General features: G+C 37.8%; 1 protein-coding gene across 3 annotated transcripts; it reads right to left on the reverse strand.

Moving 5' to 3' along the window:
• Window positions 1-3,382: 3,382 nt before the first annotated feature.
• On the reverse strand, window positions 3,383-20,640 carry MAPK9 (mitogen-activated protein kinase 9). Of its 3 annotated transcripts, none has more exons than XM_009868242.1 (11): window positions 20,463-20,640; window positions 16,974-17,103; window positions 15,731-15,789; window positions 14,562-14,700; window positions 12,370-12,535; window positions 11,029-11,100; window positions 6,775-6,957; window positions 5,777-5,901; window positions 5,206-5,269; window positions 4,347-4,418; window positions 3,383-3,740 (listed from the first exon to the last, which is right to left on the reverse strand). In XM_009868242.1, exons 1-11 carry the CDS (start codon window positions 20,582-20,584, stop codon window positions 3,724-3,726), a joined length of 1,149 nt encoding a protein of 382 aa, XP_009866544.1. In that variant the 5' UTR covers window positions 20,585-20,640; the 3' UTR covers window positions 3,383-3,723. The 3 variants fall into 3 exon arrangements, with proteins under 3 accessions (XP_009866544.1, XP_009866543.1, XP_009866545.1); XM_009868241.1 differs by having other exon boundaries at window positions 3,395-3,735; XM_009868243.1 differs by lacking the exon at window positions 11,029-11,100 and adding an exon at window positions 11,332-11,403 and having other exon boundaries at window positions 3,395-3,735; window positions 20,463-20,587.
• Window positions 20,641-23,598: the final 2,958 nt, after the last annotated feature.

The following is a 23,598-nucleotide window of genomic DNA, read 5'->3' on the forward strand; positions in this document are numbered from 1 at the left end:
TTAATTTCTAGTTAAGGTTGAGTTTATTTTTCTTTACTTTGACAAGGAAATGCAAACTGAACTGGAAACATTACAAAACTTCAAAGGCTGTTTGTAAACACTAGTTTCCAGTCATTAGACTAGTTTAGTTGGTATGATCCATGCAGACAAAGCCTTAATTTTGACATTCGTTTCTCATCTTTTTCAGTGAAAAACTAGACTTGTCATATCATAGGATTTCCTCAAAGCACACTTTCAGGCTGCTTATCCAGATTTCAAAATGTCAAGCTTCTCTAAGTTTTTTGCCTTTTTGGTTTCTTTTCTGAGGAAAAATGATATGAGCACAGGTGAAATGAACTGTTTAAAACATACTCCATTTCTGCAATGCCATTCAGCTACTCAGTGTTCATATATTTAACACAATGTTTCTGGTAAATAACCTGATTGACAGCCTTAGATCCCTCTTTTTTTTTTTTTCAGGTGAGCAGTTAAGATTACAGATTGTATCTCTGTTGACCACCACTTATTTTTAGTCATATTCCATAAAATGTTTATGCATACTGCAGTAGTGTTAACACTATACAAAGTCTCTCAAAGAAAAGTAACATTCATGTTTACAAAATTGAGCAGGTTTCTTATTTATATATTTATGTATACGCCCTCACATGTTCTTAATCTTTAAATACACATAAATATTTATAAATGCCAAAGTGAAAAAAAAAATCGCCTCACTTTACATACATGATTTTAGTATTAGGCATACAAGCGATTATATTGCACATCAAACTCTCTAAACTTTGAAACCCTTGCCGAGTTCCGTGTGCATTTTGTTTTCCGTCAGCGACGAGGTTCTCGCAGCGTCGACGACCGTTTCACAAACGCGGCACCAAACTTACCACCCACCTGCGGTCAGGAACGCACCTACGCCTACAGAACCCGCGGGCCGAGCACTTCTCACCTCCACGTGCACACCCAACCAGGGCGGGAACTGCAGCGTGCACCTATTCTGCACCTGCGCCTCCTCGAGATCGACGTTCCTCTGGGCTGTGAGCAATTTGGCTCTGAATTACACTGGAATCAAAGTCCAGCAACATCCACAGACATTTCGCGCGTGCTCCGAAGGCAGCAATGTTTCTGTAAAAATCTGAAGCTTCAGTGTATGCCATAGTAAGACAATAAAAAAATAAGGTATGAAACAGTTTTTCCTACAATAAGATTTACAAGTAAGCTCAGTTACCTCAGGGTCTGGTGTTTTTTTGTTGCAAGAGTACATATCCAAGCTAACAGTACGTGCTGGGAGAAGGTCAGGTAACAGGTCAAATCACGGAGATAGGGCAGTTGTGTTCAAAACCATTAACAGACATTTTGAATCATGGAATAATTTTAGGTTGGTCATCTGGTCCAACCCCCCGGTGTTCTGAGCAGCACAAGTCCAAAAGGAAAAACTGAGCTCTGCGAGCATCCAAAACACACGAAGGAACAATCTTTGTCGCGTTAAGTTTTCTAAAGCGGCAACTGTTAAGATGAACACAGCACAGTGCAACTTCCGTTGAAAAAAGGTAAAAATCTCAAAAAATGAAATCCAGGAGATTGCTTCCATAGCGAATCCCTAATGTTCATTTTGAATAAGTGTCTTTAGTAATTTTAACTTACACAAACAATCAGGATTAAAAAAATGCAAAATAACTGCAGTCTGTACTGTTCTGCTCTATGGTAAATACGGATTTTTAAAATGTTTCTTTCCAGTGACAAAAATGCACTAAAAACATTTCACATGTACCATCAGTATCCAAAGATAAACTAAGGTATCTATAAGGTTTAAAATCAGATGATAACAAAATCCAAGCCCCAATATCCTGCAATTAATTAAATGGAATTTTAAAAATCCAAGATTGGAGATGACAACTCTGAAGTTAGCTTTTTTTTTTTAACTTTCTGGGTCAGTAAAACCTTAATAATTTTCCAGAGCAAATTAAGCTATTAAAAAGGGATACAATTGTAATGTAAAAGCAATGTTTGCATAGAGAGCAATTGCCGATTTTCAAATCATAAGGTCATAAACAATGGACAGGGTTTTTTTACAAGAGAAATATGTCAGTTACGCAGTGGCTGGCTGGGCCAGTACATTTTATAAGTTCTATTTCTATATTCAAGTCAAGAGTATCTGGATCAACAGTTAACTCTAGTGCCTTAAGAAAGTGGTGTTTCACCGATTCTTGTACACCTCTATTTCTCTTACAGTTACACGGTTTAATCTCAGAGGCGTGCACACACAGGATCCTTTAGCAAAATTTCACACCTGTGCACTCCAGAGTGAACGTGCACAAAGTCACAAGTGTGTGGTATAAAGCAATTTAAGCTCTACTCTACTGCAAACACATTTTCTAATTCAACGTATTGTGCAATGTAACAGGCAACATTTCTATTATCTGTTGCTGAAAACGGTACTGACAAGCCTGTGTTGAAACAGCAAATAACCTCCTCCTCTTCTCTGACACTGCATTTACAAAATGTGTATTAAATATGTTTTCCTCCCCCTGTACAAACTGAGAGCTTTCCCTCAGGTGGGAATAGAACTAAGATCTGTTAGCTAAATACTTAATTTACAAGTGAATCAAAGCTACGGTATTTTTATTTCTTAGTCACTAGATAGCATGGACCCATTAAAAGAAATGGAAAACATTCACGCAGCTCTTTTTGAGGCTGCAAGACTCTCCATTTCATCTGTCCTTTTATCAGGGTTTGCAGTGAGAAGAACAGGTATAATTTCCTTTTCTCTTTTTGTTAAAGGACCAGTATCACAAGCTAGAAAATACAGAAACTTTTAGCACTCTCTCCTCTTCTACACAGGCACTGCTTCACAGGTAAGTCACTCATCCTTCCTTAAGATTTAATTAAGCCACCGTGTCTTCCATACGTATTTAAAAAATTGAAAACGTTAGAGACACGTAGACATAGGTGAAATACAAAGTAATGGCTATATTCTTTAAACTTCATGTTTATTTCTTCTACAAGAAGATAAACGGAATCGCTGGGAAATGATGACAGGAAGGGATCAATAAAAATAAAAATAAAATTTAAAAAGTGCTATTTAGAAGAATAACTGCCCTTTAAACGTAGTACTGTGAGCGTTCAGTGTGCCAGTTCACGCTTACACACAACACTCCAGTCATTAAATTAAGCAAACTGCCACAGTCGCACATTAAAACAAACTTCATAGAGACTATACATTCAAAACACCTACTAATGAGCAATACTGCACTAAAATGTAAACAACCACTGTGTCACAGAAGCCTGCCAGTTGGGACTGAAGATTCATGAACCCGCTTATTGGCTAGAAGTCTATTATAACTGCTCACCTGAAATAGGCTGAAACAAAGCAAAGCCTATAATAGTGTCTAAATTTTTTTTTTCATTCTTTAGACATTGATTTGCTTTCATTCTACAATATTAAGCAGGCAAGTTCATAACAACTGAGTAAAAAAACAGGCATTACTTTAGCAGAACATGCAGAACATGGAGTTTTTCTACTTGGTTCCATTAACTTACAAGCAATTCAGGCCCAACGGAAGCAAGAGTTCTTTTCCAAAGCCAAGTCTGCAATCCTGGCTGATCATCGACATCCTTCAAGGGGTCCTGTCAAGGCATCGAGGCTGCTGTCTGTATCTGAGGCCAATGTTTGCTCTGTTGACATGGATGAAATGTCATTGATAGATGATGACTGGGAAGGGCTGGTGTTGCTATTCACTGCTGCATCTGTGCTAAGTAAACCAAACATAATAAAATCTGAGGCAAGACAATGTTGCGGGTACAAACAGCCACACTTCTAGACTCTGAGCATCACTTTACCCACAGAAACCCTTAGGAAATCAATTAATAAACAGTAGAAAAGCAAGCACTAAGCTCCCTAGCGCTCAAAACCCAAGGTGAACATTTAGAGAAGATATTTTTATTTTTCTCCTTTGAGGAGGAAAGAAAAAAGAAATGTATGATGTAAATATTGACCTGAGTACCAAGAAATTTAATAGATTTAATTAATGAAAGACAATCCAGTGTTCCAATTACTGACCCAAGAGAACAGAAGTAAACATCAAGGATTCAATCATGGGCATAAACACTTTGCACCATGAACTACTTAGAACAAGGACCCCTAATGTTGTTTACATTTGCCTACAACTCGCTTCATAACAATGAAAAACTACTGTAGAGTAGTAGTTTTCTACTCTCCGGAGGCAGATCAGAATCAATAGATTTTGAACAACAAAACTTCTGCCTACCTGGATTATTAGGCAGGACTTCTTCATTCAGTAGTTCAACAGCTGAACGCTACGAACGATAGCTACAGAACTACCCAAACAAGGACTAACCTGAGGGCTGATCTTTTACCACACCATTCTTGCTCCTTTCTTCCCAATCCATTACTTCTTTGTATATTAATTCTTACAAGAGAAGGGTGAGACAAACGAGAGAAGAGACAGAAGAACGCTGTAAGATCACAGAGGATTTGCACACAATTTACATAAACGTACAATGACATGATTAAGGGTCAGTCTGGAATTATAACTTCATAAGTATTTATTTCCCCCTGCCCTTTTTTTTTTTAAAAAAAAGCCTACAATAATGATTAGAAGGGTCTATGCATTTCTTTTGTTGCAACACAGAAAGACACCAAGCATATACCAAAATCAACATATTCTATAAATTGAATAGCTCCTGATGTAAAAATAACTACCATCCCACTGCAAAACCTCGTGTACACCTACGATGCACTAATATTAACTGTAAAAAAAACCAAAAACACAAAACCCCAACAACTACAAAACCCAAAAGTAAATGGATTTGGATTAAAAAAAAAAACCCCAAAACAGATGGAATTTTTACTTTGACAACAAAATCATAGATAAATGTTTTTACTCTTTGAGAGCAATCTCCATGGACACTTTAAAGAAAGTCTAGAAATTCTGAAGTATGTTAAATGATTTAAATATTGCACGAAAGCCCTCATTTCCTAACCAAGGACAATTTAGAATACAGGCACCTGAACGATAACAAAACAATTTAGAGCTGTGTCTTTTCAGGAGCATGCTATTCTCTTGGCTATATCTATAGTATGGTTCACTCAAGACTGCTTATATTTAAAAGCTCAGAACCTTAGACATCCTGCGAGCCACACATTTATAACACAAGTTATTAAAATAAATGTCATTTGTCATGTTCGCTTGTTACCTTTCCATTCTTCAATTGCATGTTCTCTTTCCTCCAATTGTGCATCATAGATTTGAGGCGGAGGCTACAAAGAAAAGCAAGTTTGGAGTGTATCCAGCACATCAGCTTAACACAGCCAATCATAACTAAAAGACCTAAAAACTTTTCTAGCATCTTGTTACCTTCATCTTTGGGAACACCTCAAAGACAAAAGCAAAGTCTGGAGTTGTAAAACAAACATAAGTCCTGCCTGCCCGGCTGTTTAAAAGCATGAACTAAAACTCAACTCATTGACAGGCTCTATGGGCCACTCGAGAACGCTCCCTTTTCCAAAAGCCCCAAGTTACTCACACACAGACAACTCTTTCCATAAAGCAGAAGGAGCTATCAACAAACACTTTGAAAATTACATCAACTCCACTGCAGGAGCTGTTCTTCAGGTGATTCTCTCCCTAACATTGATCTGAAGGCTTTACTGTTAAGTTGTGCTAGTCAAAGAGGGAGTTCAAAGCATGTTCTTGACTAAAACTCAAGGTATTCTTTCAAGTTATTGAATCAGTATCTTAAAAGTTTATTTTAAATGCAAACTTACAGCCTCTGCTTCAGCTGGATCATACCAGACAGTAATATAAGGATGACGTAAGGCTTCATCTACAGAAATTCTCTTGTCTGGATCTACTACAAGCATTTTTGATAATAAATCTCTTGCTTGGCTGGCTAGAAAGTAAAAATGGAAAGAACATACATGTGAAAAGAAGAGCTGTAGAGTTTAACATCAGAAAATGAATACTGAGAACATAGGACATACACTGTAACAGATTTCACTCTGAAAACAGCCCCACAGATCCAAGCTCTCCTATACAGCTAAATATTTTTTAAAAACATGAGGCCCCAGCCCCTTAGTGGAAATGCCAACCAACCTCAGTTTTCAAAAATCTTACCGCTCCATGGGTTATAGGTTATTTGGCACTAACTACTGAACATAAAATACACTAAACATTTTTAATAAGCCTTTAAAAATACATCTTGGTGCAGTAATGATCGAATTTTTGTAATATCAAATTAGTTTCTCTTTTAAAAATGTTATTGCAAAAAAACCTGGCTACCCGTTGCTGCAGTGGCACTTCACTGACATTTCTCACTCATCTGAACGATCATTGTAATAATAAAATAGGCTATAACAAGTTATTTTATGTTAAAAAAATAAATATTTGACCACCTAGGGAGTTTAATAAGGTGTGGGATTTTTGTTCATTTTGTCAGTAGTCATCTAAAGCCAAACTATAGCCAAAATGAATTACATGCATACATCAACTAGAAAAAGATTATTACAAACAACCTCCAAAACAAGTAGTGCTTTCAGAGAACATTTAAGCAATGGACACTATTCAATGAATCAGAACTAGAGAATTAAATAGAATACAGAGGACAGTAAAATAGTTCTGTATTTAACATTTACTACTAAGATTTCGGGACATGTCATAAATAAAACAAGGAGAAGGTATGCAGCTTCTAATGTTGACATCTACTGCAATAAATGTAGTAGTTGGGTTTTTTTCTAATTAAGTGTATTGCACAAACTCGCCTTACTTTTTAACTTGTCGCGATCAGATTCTGATGGAAATATCCAGTCTGGGAAGAGCTCTTCAAACTTAATACCAGGATATTTTGGCCTGTTTTCTACATAATTCCTCACTGTAGGCTGTAGTTTCTTCATGAAGTCTGCTGATGGTGTTCCTAACTGTTCAATAACTTTATTCCACTGATCAATATCTGCACCATAACTTTAGGAAAATCAGCTGAAGAATTTGAAGTCTGCTCTATACAAAAACACCACTTGCAGAAATTCGAAAAGTTAATGAAAACTTGAACGAAGCACACAAACACGAACTTCATTTTAGCATCAACAGTATTCTGAGCCGCCATGCAAGAAGCTAGACTGACGTAACAATAAGTTTCACATTTTGTAATCTTACTTAAGCAGCACTGCTAGCCTGCCCTTATCTTTTGCTAATTATTATCTCTCGGCTAGTATTGAAAGCAGTCCAAAAGAAGCTTTATTTGGCAATTATCTCCATAGTGACACAACTATAAGGACAGAAAAGGAAGGCTGCTGCTGAATTTTCTGAGGTACAATATAATACCATCAACAGTGAAGACTCTTGAAGGTAGGGATAATACATCAAAAAAACCTAAAGCACAAATACATCCCATTAACCGTAAGGAATTTTGTGCCTGGCTTCTAAGAAAAGTAGGCTTTGGGTTGTAAGGTTTTGGATGGCTCGGGTTTGTCTGTCCTTGCGTTTAGTTTTGTTCACTTGGTTTTTGTTTCTACTCTTCACCTTTAGAAAAGGTTCAAAGAAGTTCTGAACGGTGAATCCAGATGCCTGTAGGTTTTTAGCAGGTTCTTTCATTTAATTGTATCAACTCAAAGTCTACTCTGTTCCTCAATTCAGAATTCAAGTATTTTATAGGAATTGCATTGCCAAGTCACAAATTGAAATTGTGCCTCATGTTTCTTCTGGACTGTTCCCTCTCCCTCTTTCAAGCCAAGGCAATTCTCCAGATGTGGTGATACTTGTTACAGAGATACCCGAGTCTGCTCTGAAGGAGCTGAGTCAGGATAACAAAGCTCACTTATCACACGGAGAAGACACTGATTAATATTCCTGATATTTAAATTTATTTAGATTTACACTGTACAGTTTTTCTGGATAGAAAGAACGTGCAATTCCAGCAGAGTCTAACCATCAATGCTGCAAATGTTCCTTGTTAAATTCATAATCTAGCACTTCAAACTCTGTTCTCACCAAGAGATTCTGTAAACAAAACAACAAATTTGTTGTGCTTGGAATGAAGATGTATTTATAAAACACTGAGGCCATTTTATTTCAGTCAGTGTGCCAAGAATACAACTAGAAATATATGTATAGTCACTGTTTTGCGCTAAACACTTTAGACTTCGGATATGAAAACTGAAAATTATATTTGCTTACTGAATACATTCCAGTGGAAAAACTATATTTAAGTTAAAACTAGTAAGTCAATATTGTTAACTGTCATGCTAAAACAAAGCACATGCAGAGAAAATTTCAACATGTATCAGGAAATTTTGCTCCTACCAAGAAAACTGATTTCTGTGAGATCTCCACCAATCTACATTCAGGAAGATGCTTTTTCTTTGAATAACAGTGCCCTGGTTAGTCAGCTAAGCAAATTAAAGCCCAGTCTATTGTGGCCTCAGAGCACTGGGGGCAGGCCAGAAAAACTTAATGATTTATCCTACTTTAGTAATAAAAACTGAGAGGGGAAGTCTCAGCTGGATCGCTTCAAAGTGCTTTACAGATACTGAAAACTGGAAAAAAAAAAAACATTTAAAATTCTTCAATGTAGGGTTGGACTTGAAATAAGCTAAGTCTCTTATCAAAAACCCAAACAAGAGAAAAATCTTCATTTACGTGTAAAGCACATAGAGCACGCTACGTGAACAACTTTGAGACAAAACTAGCCTTCCTGTTGTAGTGATCTCAGGGCCAAAAGTAACCAGAAGTTTAGCCCACATGAAGTATATCTGCCTACTTTTTGGTACTCTGGAAGAAGAGAAGTTGAAACCAGAGTCTTTATTACAATCACAATAAAACATGCTTTTACCCAGGAAAGCATGAATCCCGTCCTCACGCGTTTTGCATCACTCAGGCAATTAGTTTCCTTCACCACCTGGGCAGAAAGAGCAGTGAAACCACTCGGATGCTGCCAGACTTGCCAGTATTCCAGCTCGGGTATCTCCGTTGCCTGTTTTTTCTACCTTTCTCACTTCCAGTGTAACAGCAACTCAGGCCAGTAACTGCAAAACTGTGTTCCTCCTCCCCAGCAGCAGTCAGGAGCAGGCTGAGTAACACGGAGCATCTCCGTCTGCCCAGGGGCAATCGGAGATTGCAAAATGTGGCAAATACAAACTTGTGAGTTTAAGAGCAGCTCTACCTGAAGAGAGTCAAGAGCACATCATTAGGCAACATGCTGGAGCTGGTTCCCTGCTCTAAAACCTCCAAAACTACAAGATTTTAAAATTCAAGTTAAAACAAGCAAGCAAAAAAACCCAAAAATCTAACAGAAATGCACGCAACCAAAAAACCGGAGAACTCCATGGCTGTGCACACCGGCATCGCCCATGGTAAGCGAGGCAGTTATCACGCAGGAAGTTTCAACAACACGAGCAGTTATCAGTATTTCCCACTAAAGAGAACTGAAAGTCTTCTAAAGAAGTAAAAAAACCCCATTATGCACAGCTACGCACTTCAGTAAGATACCAGGGGAGGCGACTCCTTGAAACCTAGACTGGTGGAGCTTCAGTGACCTGCGGAGAACCCCAAGTGGTAACTTGCATATTGAACACGTATGGACAAAATTTCCTTCGTTTATTCATGAGTAAATCAAAATAGTCCATGCGAACATGCAGGTGAAAGACACATAACATACATGAAGAATTGTGTTAGGTTGGTCTGAAGGCTTCATAAGGTAAAACAATAAGCATAGAAAGGAAGAAAGGTGGAAAACAAAGACTTATTTAACAATTAATCATTGGTACTACTAAGTAATGCATGATCAGCTGCTGAACATTAGTGTCATGAAATTTAGCATTTAAATTAAAAGTCCTCTATAAGATACATAGGTATCTGTGAATATGTACCTGGTATTTTTAGTGGTGGACTCAACTTTTCGTTGCTGACAAGCAAAAACATTGTATTTTCCTCAAAATCTTGGCTGGCAAGCAGCTACAGCTTCTTACGATCTACAGTCGTAACTGGCAATTGTGGTTTAATTACATTCTCTGGATTCGAGTTATTTACCGATCAATTTTGAACACCTAGTGCTACAACACTACTACTCTGTAAGATATGAAGGATGAAATTAGTTTTCCTTCAATTTTTATAATTGGTACTTGATAACGAGTCAAATATTTTAAATTTTGTTTCTAGGGAAATATTTTGAAATACATCAAAACCTTCTGAGAACATTTACTTTATTAAATTATTGCTTTTGTTCACTTAGTACAGTGTAAAGATTTGTTTGCGATCCAGTGAGGTATTACTGGGATTCTCAATCTCTGAGGCATGAAAACACTCGAGAGTTTTGTTTGTTTTTAATATAGTAAAATCTCCTACAACTACTATTGTACAAGAAAAGAAGAATTTTGTGAAGACAAATACGAGTCAAAAATATTGGTTGGAGAAACGGAGGAATAATAATCTGAAGAGAAAAAGCCAAAAATAAAAATTTCATAGAATGAAAAAACTCCAAAATTTTTTTCTTTTTATTATAAATAATAGTAATTTTAAAAGATTCCTCATGCAGCGTGCTTGCAGTTAGGATACTGTTGCCCAGCAACTGCTAATAAGCAAGAAAAAAAGCCCTGAATGAAACTCAAAAAATTGTACAATAAAAAAAAGTTTACTGTTCAAACAAATAGTAAGCAAAATCCAGGCATGGTAAAAAGTAACTTTTTAGGGTTTTGCTTATACCACTTACCTACAAAGAACAAGAGTAAGAAAATAAACTTACTGCTTTTTTATTTAAACCTAACAGTATCCCTTTTTAAGCTATAAAAACTCTTAATATAAATTCTAGGGATTCAACCAGTACAATTTGCATTACATATAGTCTGCTAAGAAAATAAAATGGAAAGCTCAACAATTTGGTTAAATGACACTAATTTCAACTTGCACAGTATATCTATTAAGACATATTAATGAAAATATTTTTTATGCTTTTATACTTATACAGATCAAAAGAATTGTGTTTCTGTTGGAAGTGGAATGGGACTCAAGGATGACTAGGGAAGGATACGATCAGTGCCTTGGAATATCACACAACCTTTCACCAATTCTCCCATGATGCACCCAACTGACCAGATATCAACTGAAAGTAAAAATGAAATGATCAAATTATGAAATATCATGAACAAAAATGAGGAAAACAAACAAAAACATCTACCATCTAACAATAAAACACAAGAATGTGGAGAACCAAACCACTCACATGACTTTTCAATCATATCAACACCAACGGACTGTCACTAAATTTTGTTATTAACATTTTGTGAAGTACAATCAGTGTTTACATTTCTGAAACGACCATGAAGAAGGATACAATCTCTTCCCGGGAACAGGACTTTATGGAGGACCATTTCTGCCATAATGCACCCAACAGACCAGATATCCACTATCATAAGTTAGGTGCAACAAGGACAAAAGATTAAAGAGGTTTTTTTAAATACCACAATTATCTCTTTGTAAGCTCACTCTTACAGTCCTGCAGATAATTTCTATTTTGTGCCATCCAGAACAGCCTCTACCAAAGCTCCGATCCGCACCAGCACTTGCTGTACAACAAGCTGCCTTGTGCATTAATGAAAGTTGATTTTTTTTTTCATTATCAGTGGCCCAGCAAGGTTCTGCAAGTCCCTTGTTCTACACAGCAGGTATCCCCCCAGCCCCTGTGATAAAGCAAAGAGACAGACTAGCAGAGAAGTCAAGAGGAGTTAGCATATTGCTCCACAGCTAGTAAAATTCAGTAGGTAAAACCCCAGTAAAGCAAGTCAAGGACAATTTCATTGCCTGAATGATCAATATATTACAGATTTGCTGTTTTTAAGAACAAAACACCCAGCCTCTTTGAGTGCTATGCAGATTTAAGAGAATATAAAGCATGGTTTACGATAGGGATCTGAAACATATTTTAATAATCAGAGATGCAAAAGCAGACAGATTGTCAAAAGAAGATGCTCCAGAATAAAATCGCATTGATTAAAAGGGTTTATTTTTCATATATTGATGGTTTGTTGTTTTTTTTTAATACCATCCAGCATAAGTGTTTCGAGAGCTTTTTGTAGGATAAAAAAAAAAGACAGCAAGACAACAGGACAATATATGAAAAGATATAACAAGCGTAGGGGAGAGGGAGCAGTATATATTAAATAGGGGTAGGCACACAGAGCATACAACTGTCATATTCTCCAAAATTATTACCGTGTAATTTTTGTTATTTCCAATACCATGATAAACATACTTTAATAACAGATGTGGCAGGGGGAAACCAGCCTGCCCTCCCTCCCCCTTTTAAAGCTGTTATGTTCTGAGGCAGATACGCTTGAGACAAAAGATTTGAAGAGTTACTCCAGTAACTTACCATTCTCTTTATATCCCATGCCGAGGATAACCTCTGGTGCTCTGTAATACCGCGTTACTACATATGGAGTCATCATAAAGTTAGTACACGCTGTTCTTGCCAGTCCAAAATCCAGAATTTTGAGCGTACAATCTGATTTTACTACTATGTTGCTGGGTTTCAAATCCTAACAAGAAATTATTTGGTTAAGGAACCAGGAATATAGAGAATAAGAGATGACACCTTCCCTCCCTGTGCCACCAAACTAACAACTGCACATCCCTGCTCTGCTCTATCTGCTTATTTATACACAGACTAGAGACAAGGTAAATGCCACACAGCTAAGTACTTAACAAAAATTCAGGCAAAACCAGATTCAAAGTTGTCTGCAGAGTCTTATTTTACCCACTTTTGCTCTCACAATGCAGTGAGTTACATAATGTTCTGTATATATGCACAACATGTATATAAATCTGCTTCCTTTAACACATTAAGTGGACCTATTTTGGGTACGAGCAGTTGCGTGGTAAAGGAGACTGTGCTCCAAATACTGTTATTATTAGGGCACAGATCCTAAAGAAAATGTAACGGATTAGTCAAGTATCTGTAGGAAAAGGAGTATCCCAATACAGAAAGCATTAGTAAGTGTAGTAGTTAATGACAGATAAGCCAACTGTTAGATTAGCAAATGTTACAGAATTAGGATGTAGTACCAACACAGTTACGCCATGAGTGAGGATAAAAATAAAATATTTTGGGAGATATGCCTCATGGGAACAGTCATTATTGCATCCAAAGGAATACATAGTAAGGGAAATAGAGAATAATTGGGTTTTATTTATGAAGTATCAGAGGTAGCCAAATTACAGACATACAAGTACATTTAACTCTGCCTAAATGCTTGACTTGGTTTCAACCACACAAACCACGTTCTCAGGTACAGAACTTCCTTTTCTTAAAGGAGATGGGGACATGCAAATAGTTCACATGGGTTTGCACGCTTCAGGAAGGCAATAAATCTTCTCACACTACTGAATTTACTCTGCTCACAGACTCTCTGAGTAATTTCTCTTACTCCATTCCTTCCAAACTACCCCAACTCTGTTCCTCTCCCAGCCTGGTCTCTTTTCAAAACAAAATCTCTCAACCTAATCCAGAGTTTCCTCTCCAGAAAGGTCATTTTGTTTTGGTCCCGAAGCAAACCAACCTAATGCTCATCACTTTGGCTTCTCCATTCAAATGAACGTCACAGTGCGGTTCCTCTCACTGTGCAGCTTCTTGTTCAATCAGTATCAGTTCTGCTGATCACCACTACCTCAAATTTCTCAAATACCGTGAAGCCTTTAGCTCCAAATCACAGTCAGATGGAGTTCAGCTGGAGTTCCAGCCTTCCCCACTTCAGTCTCTTACACACCTCACTCCACAATTTTAGGAAAGGCCAGTACCAAGACTGTCTGGACGCAGATTTAAGCTAACTATATATAACTTCCTTACTAATAGCACAGGACTTTCATGGCTGATGTTTCCAAAGTAAGGAAGTAGATCTGTTATAATTTATACAGCTTCTCAATTATGTTTATGGATTGAACATCAAGAAAAAAAGCAAATTAAGCAAGAATTGGGTAGAGTTTTCAGCCACCAGGCAAAAAAAAATTTAAAAGGTAGGTGCATCCAGGAAGTGGTGGAAGAAAAGGAACAGAAAACAAGCAGAACTGTCAAACAGATTAGCCATGAAATTAGAAAAAAATTTAAAAAAAGACTAGCAGCACAACAATAGAAGCAGATATATATATATAAAGTCTTCACAGGACTTTGAAATTCTGATAATTTACAAACTTTACTTTTCAGAATCACAGACTGGTTGAGGTTGCCCTGGACCATGACCAGACAGTTTTTTTTAACATCTCCAAGGACAGAGATATTTAAGATGTAAATACTGCATTTTAAAGACTCATTTATTCCTAGTTTGAAAAGTTCACAGATGCTCATGTTTATCTTTTTGCCCGTTCAGCTTTAGTTAAAACCATAGCACTAACCTGGATTTAAGATCTATCTGCAATAGTTTTTCTCTCTAAACTAGAAACAGGTTTAATAATACTCTTATGAATGAAAGAAATATCAACTTTTGAAACAGCAACCCTTTGCCTCGCCCCCTGTTTTAGGAGAACATCTGTGTCCATAAAGAGCATGGTTAATTATCTAATACTACCTACTCTGTGGATGATACCAGCTGAGTGGAGGTGTTTGATACCACATAACATTTGGTAAAGCAGGTAAGACATTCTTTCATGATCCAATTCCATGTGAATAACCTGGCACAAATTTGCATCCATCAGCTCCATAACCAAATATCTAAAGCACAAGAAAGAAAGCATTGAGAAAACTTGAGTCTTATTTTCTATATCAGGTTTAAGCTTAGCATGAGATGTTTAATCAAAGTCAACTACTTTGTAACAGAAGTGTCAAAAAGCTGAGGAATAAAAAAATATCATGCATGATCACATTTTCAAAATTAAATTATTATTTATTCAAATAGTCTTGCTATTAAAAATTAAGTGTTCAATAGTCCATTACAAGGGATTAGAATTCCATTACTTTTATAAATAGTAATACAAAAGAGTAATTCTAAGTTTATGCAGCCTAAAAGACTGAGTGAAGGGGAAACAGAAATTGCAGATACTGCAACATATCAAAAAAACAATGCTTCCTTTCATTGTATTTTTTTTTAAAAATAAAATTAAGAGAAGCACAGTAAGAACTACGAAGGAACGATAAATTTTCAAGTTAAAAATATATCATCTGCTTATCCCCGAGACACCCGCACACACACACTCCCTCGTTTACTCAAGAAGCCCATTCACCATGCACAACAGCATATTCCCTGGAACCCACTAACACCCCACTAATTGAACCACCACAAATCCCTTCTAGACCGACTGACATAGCTTGCATTAAAAAAGAAAAAAAAATAAATTTATTTAGTTCTGAATTGAGGCCAAAGATCTTGTTCTGCTGACGTGACTGGTACAACAAAACAATGCGATCAGGTTATTCAGACCAAGTTGTTCTCTTGAGGTGACCCACTTAGCTAAAGGACAACGCACACAAACCAGATGCAGGCGCAATCAGTAAAGTATGGCAGATGGATGAATGAAAGGTAAATAATCTTTTTTAATTTGCTATCTCCATCTTAGGCATGTAGCAGAACAGCTTTCTTGGTCTTTCTTGAAGGAACCTAGAAATAAGGACTAATTAAAGGCTAAATTCAGCTTTTAGCTACCCTCTGTTTTCAAAGTGTGAAGTCTGTAGGATACAGGAAATGCACCTCCAGGGCTTAGGCCAGTATTTGTGAGGAAAATGGAAACAAAAATCTAGTACTTACACATCCTGAAATTCTTCTAGTGACTTCTGTGGTGTAAATACATTTAATAAACTTATTATCTATAAAATAAAAATACAACATTGGAACAAACCTCTGCTTAATTCACATAAAAATACACTGCTGCAGAACTTACTATTCAAGAAAACAAATAAATCAAATGCACAGTTACTGTATACAATTTGAATGTTACTTGGCTTCACTGAATTCACATGTGCTGAAAAACTGCCAGTTCAGAAATAGTTCAAGACTGCAGCATGTATGCCAAAGGAACTAAGACAGAACAAAACCACTTTTTTTTTTAAAGTTATATGACACCTTCTATCTCTCTGCCTAGTGACTGAAATATACCTCACTTTTTCCCCATAAATAATATTCTCTTATTTTAAATCACATGTTGTGCAAGAAACTTTAACCAAGGCTGTCTGACAACACGTACCCATAGGTGCCCCATGCCGTCCCTAAGTTTAATACTTAGATTATGATGTACTACTTCCAGAACAATTGCTAAAATTACTGTATGGCTACCTCTAACAACCACTTTGCTTTTATTCTGCAACTTCTGGAATTCACCAAAAGCTTACTTAAAAAAATCAATCCCAAAAGGCTAATTGACTCCAGGAAGACTGAAACATGAGCACACAACTTGTAGTCCCTGCTAATCACAACTTAAGTGTCCCATAAACCCAGTAATTCTTGTACTTGAACACTGAAGCATTGACATTAAGACTCATTATTTTACAAGATTCAAAGATTTTAAAGAATGTCTTCACAACAGCATTTCACTTCTGTTAATCAATAAATTGTTAGACAGGGCTGCAGCCCCGCAAACCCCACCAGTTAAACACTATATTATTAAAAAAAAAAACTTGTCTAAGCTCAGAGGATTTACGTACAGTTCAGTTGCAAGAGACAAGCCCGCTGCCAAATCAGCTCTTGTTGCAGCACGACTTAAAAGGACAAACGCACCACAGCAAGGCCAGCTCTATAAAACTGACTCCAATGCTAAACCTGTACCATAAATGCAGCAGAAACCTCCTCCTCTTGGCAGCTGATATTCCAAACAGCTCCTCCAAGAACCGGCCCATACTTTGGGGAGAACTGCATTACCCAGCGCAAATCTTTCCAGTCTTTCTCTCACTATTTTTCCCATTATTTTGGTGACTAGAAGCAAGTGAAAGAGCAAACCCCGAGCTTTTCTGACAACTTACAATAAAAAGGGAGAGAAACATAAAGTCAAACTTACATTTTTGTGATTGACGCATTTTAAAAGAACAAGCTCTCTGTAAGCCCTTTTTGCGTGGGTTTGATTCTGAAAAGGACGACTCAGCTTCTTTACAGCAACATTTATTCCAAGGACTGTATCAAACGCAGCACTAGAAGTTTTCAAAGACAAACAACTTCGTTAGAATCTGAGAGAGAGAAGGGGGCAAAGGGAGATGGAAGGGCGGAAAGAAATCAAGATCTGAGACAAAGCACATCCTCTAAACTGTTTATGCAAACCTTACATTATTTTAATTGAGAAAACAAACTTTTATAAGTCTACACATCCTTTAATAAGTACAAATAGTTTAAACAGAAGCTACTGACACTCATCAGAAGTCTTCCTGCCCTCCTTTCTCTCTTAAGATTGGATCTCCTGACTCAAGACTCATTCAAAATGGCAAGATCTAAAGATATTTTAAGTTTATTTGAAATCAAGAAGCATTTCAGTTGCCTCATCTGCATATTTGTAGTACTTTTTTTGACAGTGTTGCTGACAGACAGCCATTTAGTATTTGCAAGAGAAATTTTCTTTGCCAAAGGAGAGTCACAGCCATGTCTCCATGATCTGTTCTGCAGCATCAATACTCTCCTGCTTGTGGATAGCTAACAATTACCAACAACTGTAGTGTCTAACAAAATATTGCATTCAACATTTGGTTTGGGGAAAAAAAATAAATCCAGAGAACTATAGAAAACTCAGATTGCAGGGAGCAATGCAAAAGGTTAATCTTATCTTGTTTTTCAGTCGTGCTTGCTCCTTCCCTCTGCAGTTTTGAGGTCGAGGTGTCAACTTGCTTTAATAGCTGTAAGAATCTAAAGCTCAATTATCTGTATATGCAGAATAAGACTACAGTGGGAGTATTCTTCATTATTAACACACAGGCTAGCCAGCAAAATATATGAATTCATACCAAACTACTTGAGCTCCATTCTTTAAATAGTTCCAGTTTTAAATAAGGATTCCCACATTATTCTTTTTCCATCCAATGTAGGGTAGGAAAGATTTCTCACGCACATATATTTCTCAAGCATATTTAAGCTCTCTGCGAGCTCTGTCCCTGTCTCATATGTACAGTATCAGATTTAAAAGTATCATCACGTTACAGCTCCCCTGTGATAACAACAATACTCAAATTATGAGACGTCCACCAGCACCAAGTCAGTGCTTTCCCAGCCGGAAAATGCAATAGCAGCACAGAGCAGGGCTCACCCATGAGATACCGTTTTCTTGGAGGCACGTCCCAAATTACATGCCCCAAATTTGAATCAATGTCCCACTTGCGCTAAAGGGTTGCTAACATTTATTTTAGCTTAGTTCTGTGAAATACATCCTTATTCAACAACACAATTGCACTCGGATTGAAAGCCTTTATGTCCGTGCAAAACGAACCACAAAATGGGAGGAAGGCGACCTGCCAGACAACTGGAGAAATTATTTTCCTCACAAATATGAAAGCATTGATGTTTCAGTATTTACTTCACCTAGAAGATATCATATGTAAATTAAAATGTTTTCCATAGGTTAATGACTTTATACCTGGGAATTAGTATAAAACCAGTAACTAACAGGGACTGCAACACCAGCTGCTCAAGTCAATCACAGGTCAGTGGACAAAGGAGCAATTTTAGAAGAAGTTTCCCTTTGAGATCTGACTAATCAGTCTGAGCACATAGGAAAAACTCCACTCGAGCCTCTTATTTTGTTCATTTACATGGGAATGACTGGTATTGGAGCTCAAAGAATAAAATCCACACACAAAACCCTTCTCCCCACTTTTTTAAATATTAACAACTGGATGACAAAAAAAACCATGACATCTGTGTGTCACACTAACGGCTTGACAAATTTTCCAGCCCAACATGACAGGACGGCACTCGTCTTACATTGTGTTTTCTAGGCTTTACATTCTAGTATTTTGTATTTTTCCTTTGTGTATTATAAGGAATTTTAGGAGAAATTAAGATTGTGCACCTTCTTTAACTTGGACGTAGTTTTCAGATATTTCATATGAAGCTAAAAGTTTACACGTTTCACACTGTTGTTTCATAAATCAAATATTCTCAACAAGCCAATAAATCAGGCCACTCCTTCTCCCTCCCAAAACACTGACCTTCACACTACCCTAAACTTCATTTTTAAGCAGACACCTACTCTAAGTCATACAGTTTAGAAATGCACTACTTCTTATAAAAGGAGGAATGCTTACAACCACCCTAAATTCCTGCATACCATCTAGAAAAAGCATAACTAAGAATATTTACACCTGGAAAATGTTATCACTCTAGTAAATCTTACCCAAACACTAATAAGCAAGATCTAGTACACCTACTCACTCAACCTACTAAAGAACAAAATACAGTGTCCTCATTTTGCTTATTTTTCACGTATTAGCAGGGTAATAGGGGTATCTAAATAATTTAAAAATAAAGGCATTTTCTCACAAAAAATGTACTCTTCTACATAGACAGCTTATTATGGTTATGAAAAAGCCAAAAAGACATGGGCAAGTGCTGTATAAGGAGTTGCTCACGATACATGAGTCGTCACACTTATTCTGCAGAATTTATAGACGAAGAGAAACTGCAGTCTGGATTTAAAACATGAGCAGCCCACCATGTGTTGTAAGTCTAACATTAGAGAGTTCCCGAGTGTATCCGTTTGCTCCCCTGTGCACGGAATTCAAAAAGGCATCAATAAACATTTCTGCTGTTACCAAGTAAGTTTTGCCCAAGAAAATACGGGCCGGCACTATGTTGGGTGGAACGGTTTGCTGCAGCCTTAAAAAAAAAAACATTTGAAAGTGTTTACCTTGAGCTGGCCCCGAGGTGTGGTGCCACACAAGAGACTAAGGTTCAGGCTCAGACTAATGACTCTCACGTCCTGGGCCAGTGGAGGCTGGACACAAAGCTGAGGTGACACACCAAGGAAGAGCCGGCCAGCCCAACCCCTCACACAGCATCCCTTTCTGGTTAATCCATGGGGTGACAAGGACACTGATTTGCCTCGTCCTGCCAGTTAATGGCAAGGCACTGCATTGATGGCTCCTAGAAACGGACAGGAGTGAGCGGGAATAAAAGGGGGGGAAGAAAGGGGGCCATGGTGAAGAAAGGAGTAAAACCCAGAATCGCTCACCATCGCATTGTCATACCTTACGCTGCAATATCGTAACTACATGGGGAATGGGAGAACTAGAAACAGAAATAAAGTGGTTCGCGAGAAGGGAATTTGTTGACTATTTTAATTTATGAAGTTTTCCAAATGTTAACCTTCCCCTAAAAACAACAAAAAAGAAAAGATTTGCACATGAACTATAGCAAGCGGGTCTTTTAGAATTTATTTAGTCCATAACCCTGTAGCAAGAGACAGAAATTATCATCGGTATTTTACACCCTGGCATGTCTATCAGGAATACATTCAAATTTTGGTTTGTATTTATAGTTGATTATATTTAAAGTATTTATTACTCACCAAACAATGCCCTGTGCCCCTGATCCTATGGGCTTCAATTGCTGGTAACGTTTTAGTACAGTGAATGTTGAATCTGCAACTTGAACACTGTAAAACTGACTATCACATTTACTGTCACTCATGGTGTAGTGTCATGTAGTTTTCTCTCTCACGGACCTGGTAAAGTTTTCAAGATCTTAAAGAGAAAGAAATAAAGAAAGTACATGTTCATTCTCTCACTAATTTAAGGCAGACAACATGGAAAATATACTACTACACGTATTGTAATGAGTATGAATTTTTCAATAGATGAATTTTTCAATAGCACACCATTAAATAAGCACTCTTCCAATTTTATGTATTATCACTGCTAATGAAAAATATTTGCAGAGAGAAAGTAGTTACAGTCCTTACAGCTTTAGGTAAATGTGTCTCTATTCCAATCTCTACCACAAAAAACAGCTAAATAAACACCTGTAAAAACAAACAAAACCATTCCAAACCAAACAATTCTCTACTTCTTGAAGGCTACCCCCTAGCTTATAAATGTTACTATGTGCTAGCACTGTATTAATTTCTGTAGTACATGAAAGAAGGAAATGATAATTTATGCCTTTCAAACAGTGATAATGCAGATAAAAGCAACAGCAAAACACCACGGAGGCCACAGACATAGGACACAAGGTTTTAACGAAAGACTCGATTACAAATACCAAACAGGTTTGTAACAAAACAACTGCCCCCCAAATCCCTGTGGCTGCTGTGGTTTCTCCAACAACCCTTTTAACCCAGTTCAGTAGGAAATTTCAAGCAAGGCTTTGCCTCCTCACCTCTGCCAGGCAACCCTGCCCTGATCCAGACCCGTCACAACCTGCTCTCCCTCCCATTTTACACACACCGTAACATCCTGTGCTGCCAGTCAGTGCACTTGTATCCTACAAGAATTAGTTTTGTGCTACAGTTTGGAAGAGACTTTCATGCCGTAACTGGGAATAAGTTCTACCCATCTGTCAAGAATGAATTAGAGGGAGGTAATTACATCGGCGAGCAAGGTAATGGACTAAACCTCTTTAGCTCTGAAGTGCTACAGTAATGCGAGGGCAGACCTCCAGTTTTCCTGGGCCTCCACTCCTCTTCCAAACCTTACAAGAAAATTACCTCAGTAATTACTGAAGAGGTCTCAAACAAATTCTCCCATTTTTAATTTCACATTCACTATGACAGATAGTGTCATTACAGAGTAAATTGCAGTCAAACGTTCCTTGAAACAGGAACGGAAAGCAGATCACCTTCTCCCAGAGCAGCTCTCCTCACCTGTGCAATGCCTGGTTTAGTTAAAGAGAGAGCAGCTTCTTGCCCTCTCTTTGCTGGCCTACAGAGTATTTGTGAGCCAATGCAAAACAGAAAAGCCTCGAGAGCAACCGAGACCTAGAAGGTCATACAGCCACACAAATAGCTTTTGGTTGCTTTAAGAATTGGAATTTGGACCTCTCTCCCCAGGTGCACGTAGGAGGAAACAGCATCTTTTTTGTGGCTTAAGCCAGGAGATGATCTCCCAGAAATGTGCAAGTAAAACACGCTGAAGACTCACAAGTCCTAATAAAGTCTGTGTTTAAGCAGAACTGGTAAAGGTTAGCCTTAGGGAATTCTCAAGAATTGTCCAATTCCTCAAAATCTAACCAGCATTTTAAGAAGCAGGTCACCAACCCGGTCACCTGGCAGCAATTCAGACAGTCAGTTTACTTGATAGTTCCTCTTAGAACACAAAAAGCCGGAGAAAGGATCAGCAAAGGGAAAAAGTGAGCTACCAACTTTCTGCCTCTGCCACACCAGACCTAGGGGGAAAGAAGAGAATCACATCTCCTGTACAACATTTTTAGGGGCAGTCAGAGGTAATTCTACAATCAGCTCACACTAACGTGAGACCAAAACGCTGCCTTCGGAGACACTCTCAGCCTTTCCTTTGACACTCGAGGACAAAAACCCTCTTTCTGATCCTTCTCATCGCTCCAAAGCTACGCACTCTGAGGTACCAAAGTTTTTGATTAACAGTCGCTGAGCAGCCACGGTATCTTCAGCGAATCTTCATACACTAGAAGAAAGGTACGGCTGGAAAGTCAAGATCTTATCTCTGAAAAGGACTTGCAGAACAAAACTGAAAAAGCACGGATTTTGCATAAGCTGAGTATCAAGTTAAAGATCTGTTAGTTACACAGTTAGCTGTGTAGTTAGCTGCACCTCTTCACAGGTTAATGAAATACTTTTCTATAACAGAAATATAGTAGTAGGGGAAAAGAAAGTTATCCTGAACCAGAGGGACTCTCCACTTAAGGCACTGTTTCTGCACAACGCCAATCATTTAGAGATCAGGACAAGCCCGTTAGACAAGACCCAAAGAGAGAACCAGGCATCACAACACACCCTTTGCAATTCACCACGCTACGTCCCCAGCCTCTCCATAAGCTTAGCCTGTTTTAACTTGGGCTGCAAGCTGCCTGGATGCATCAGGACATACACTACTTCAGACATTACTGTAAAGTCAGGTGCCCAGGGACTGTAGCTGTTCATGGGACTTCAGACAATCAATCTCTTTGTGGGCAACTAAAAACAGATTTCCCATTGCTCAATGGAAAAGCTTATATGGCAAATAAGTTTCTTAATCCTGACCCGTTACTCTCCTACCTGAAATAATTTGATTCATCACTCCAGCCAACGTACTCCACACTTCTCCTATACAGGAATTTTTTTGGAAGTGGGCACTATTTCCATTTATGAAATAGAATTTTTCATTTATGGCTTCCTAGCTGCAGCTGCACCAAACAGGCCCAGCAGCAGATGCAGAAGTCACAAGATGGTCAGCAAACATATTTCTGCTTACTGATAATAGCATGTAACTGAATCACAGTGTTTCAAGCTGTTTTTCTATTTTAGAGCATGAACAAGATGCATATAGATTGAGTGGGTTTGTGGGGTTTTTTAAATATAACTTGCTTGTACAATTGGGGAAATGTAAGAATCATAAAGTTGACCGAGAACATCACATGCAGGAAACATACAGGAATGATTTTCAAGCAGCAGTTCATGAAAGATAACTAGAAAAATAACCCATACACGACACCGACCATCAGTAGGATTGAGTTGTTACACGGAATCCCGC

The sequence above is a fragment of the Apaloderma vittatum genome, unplaced genomic scaffold, assembly GCF_000703405.1.
Source record: "Apaloderma vittatum isolate BGI_N311 unplaced genomic scaffold, ASM70340v1 scaffold5424, whole genome shotgun sequence".
Lineage (NCBI taxonomy): Eukaryota > Metazoa > Chordata > Aves > Trogoniformes > Trogonidae > Apaloderma > Apaloderma vittatum.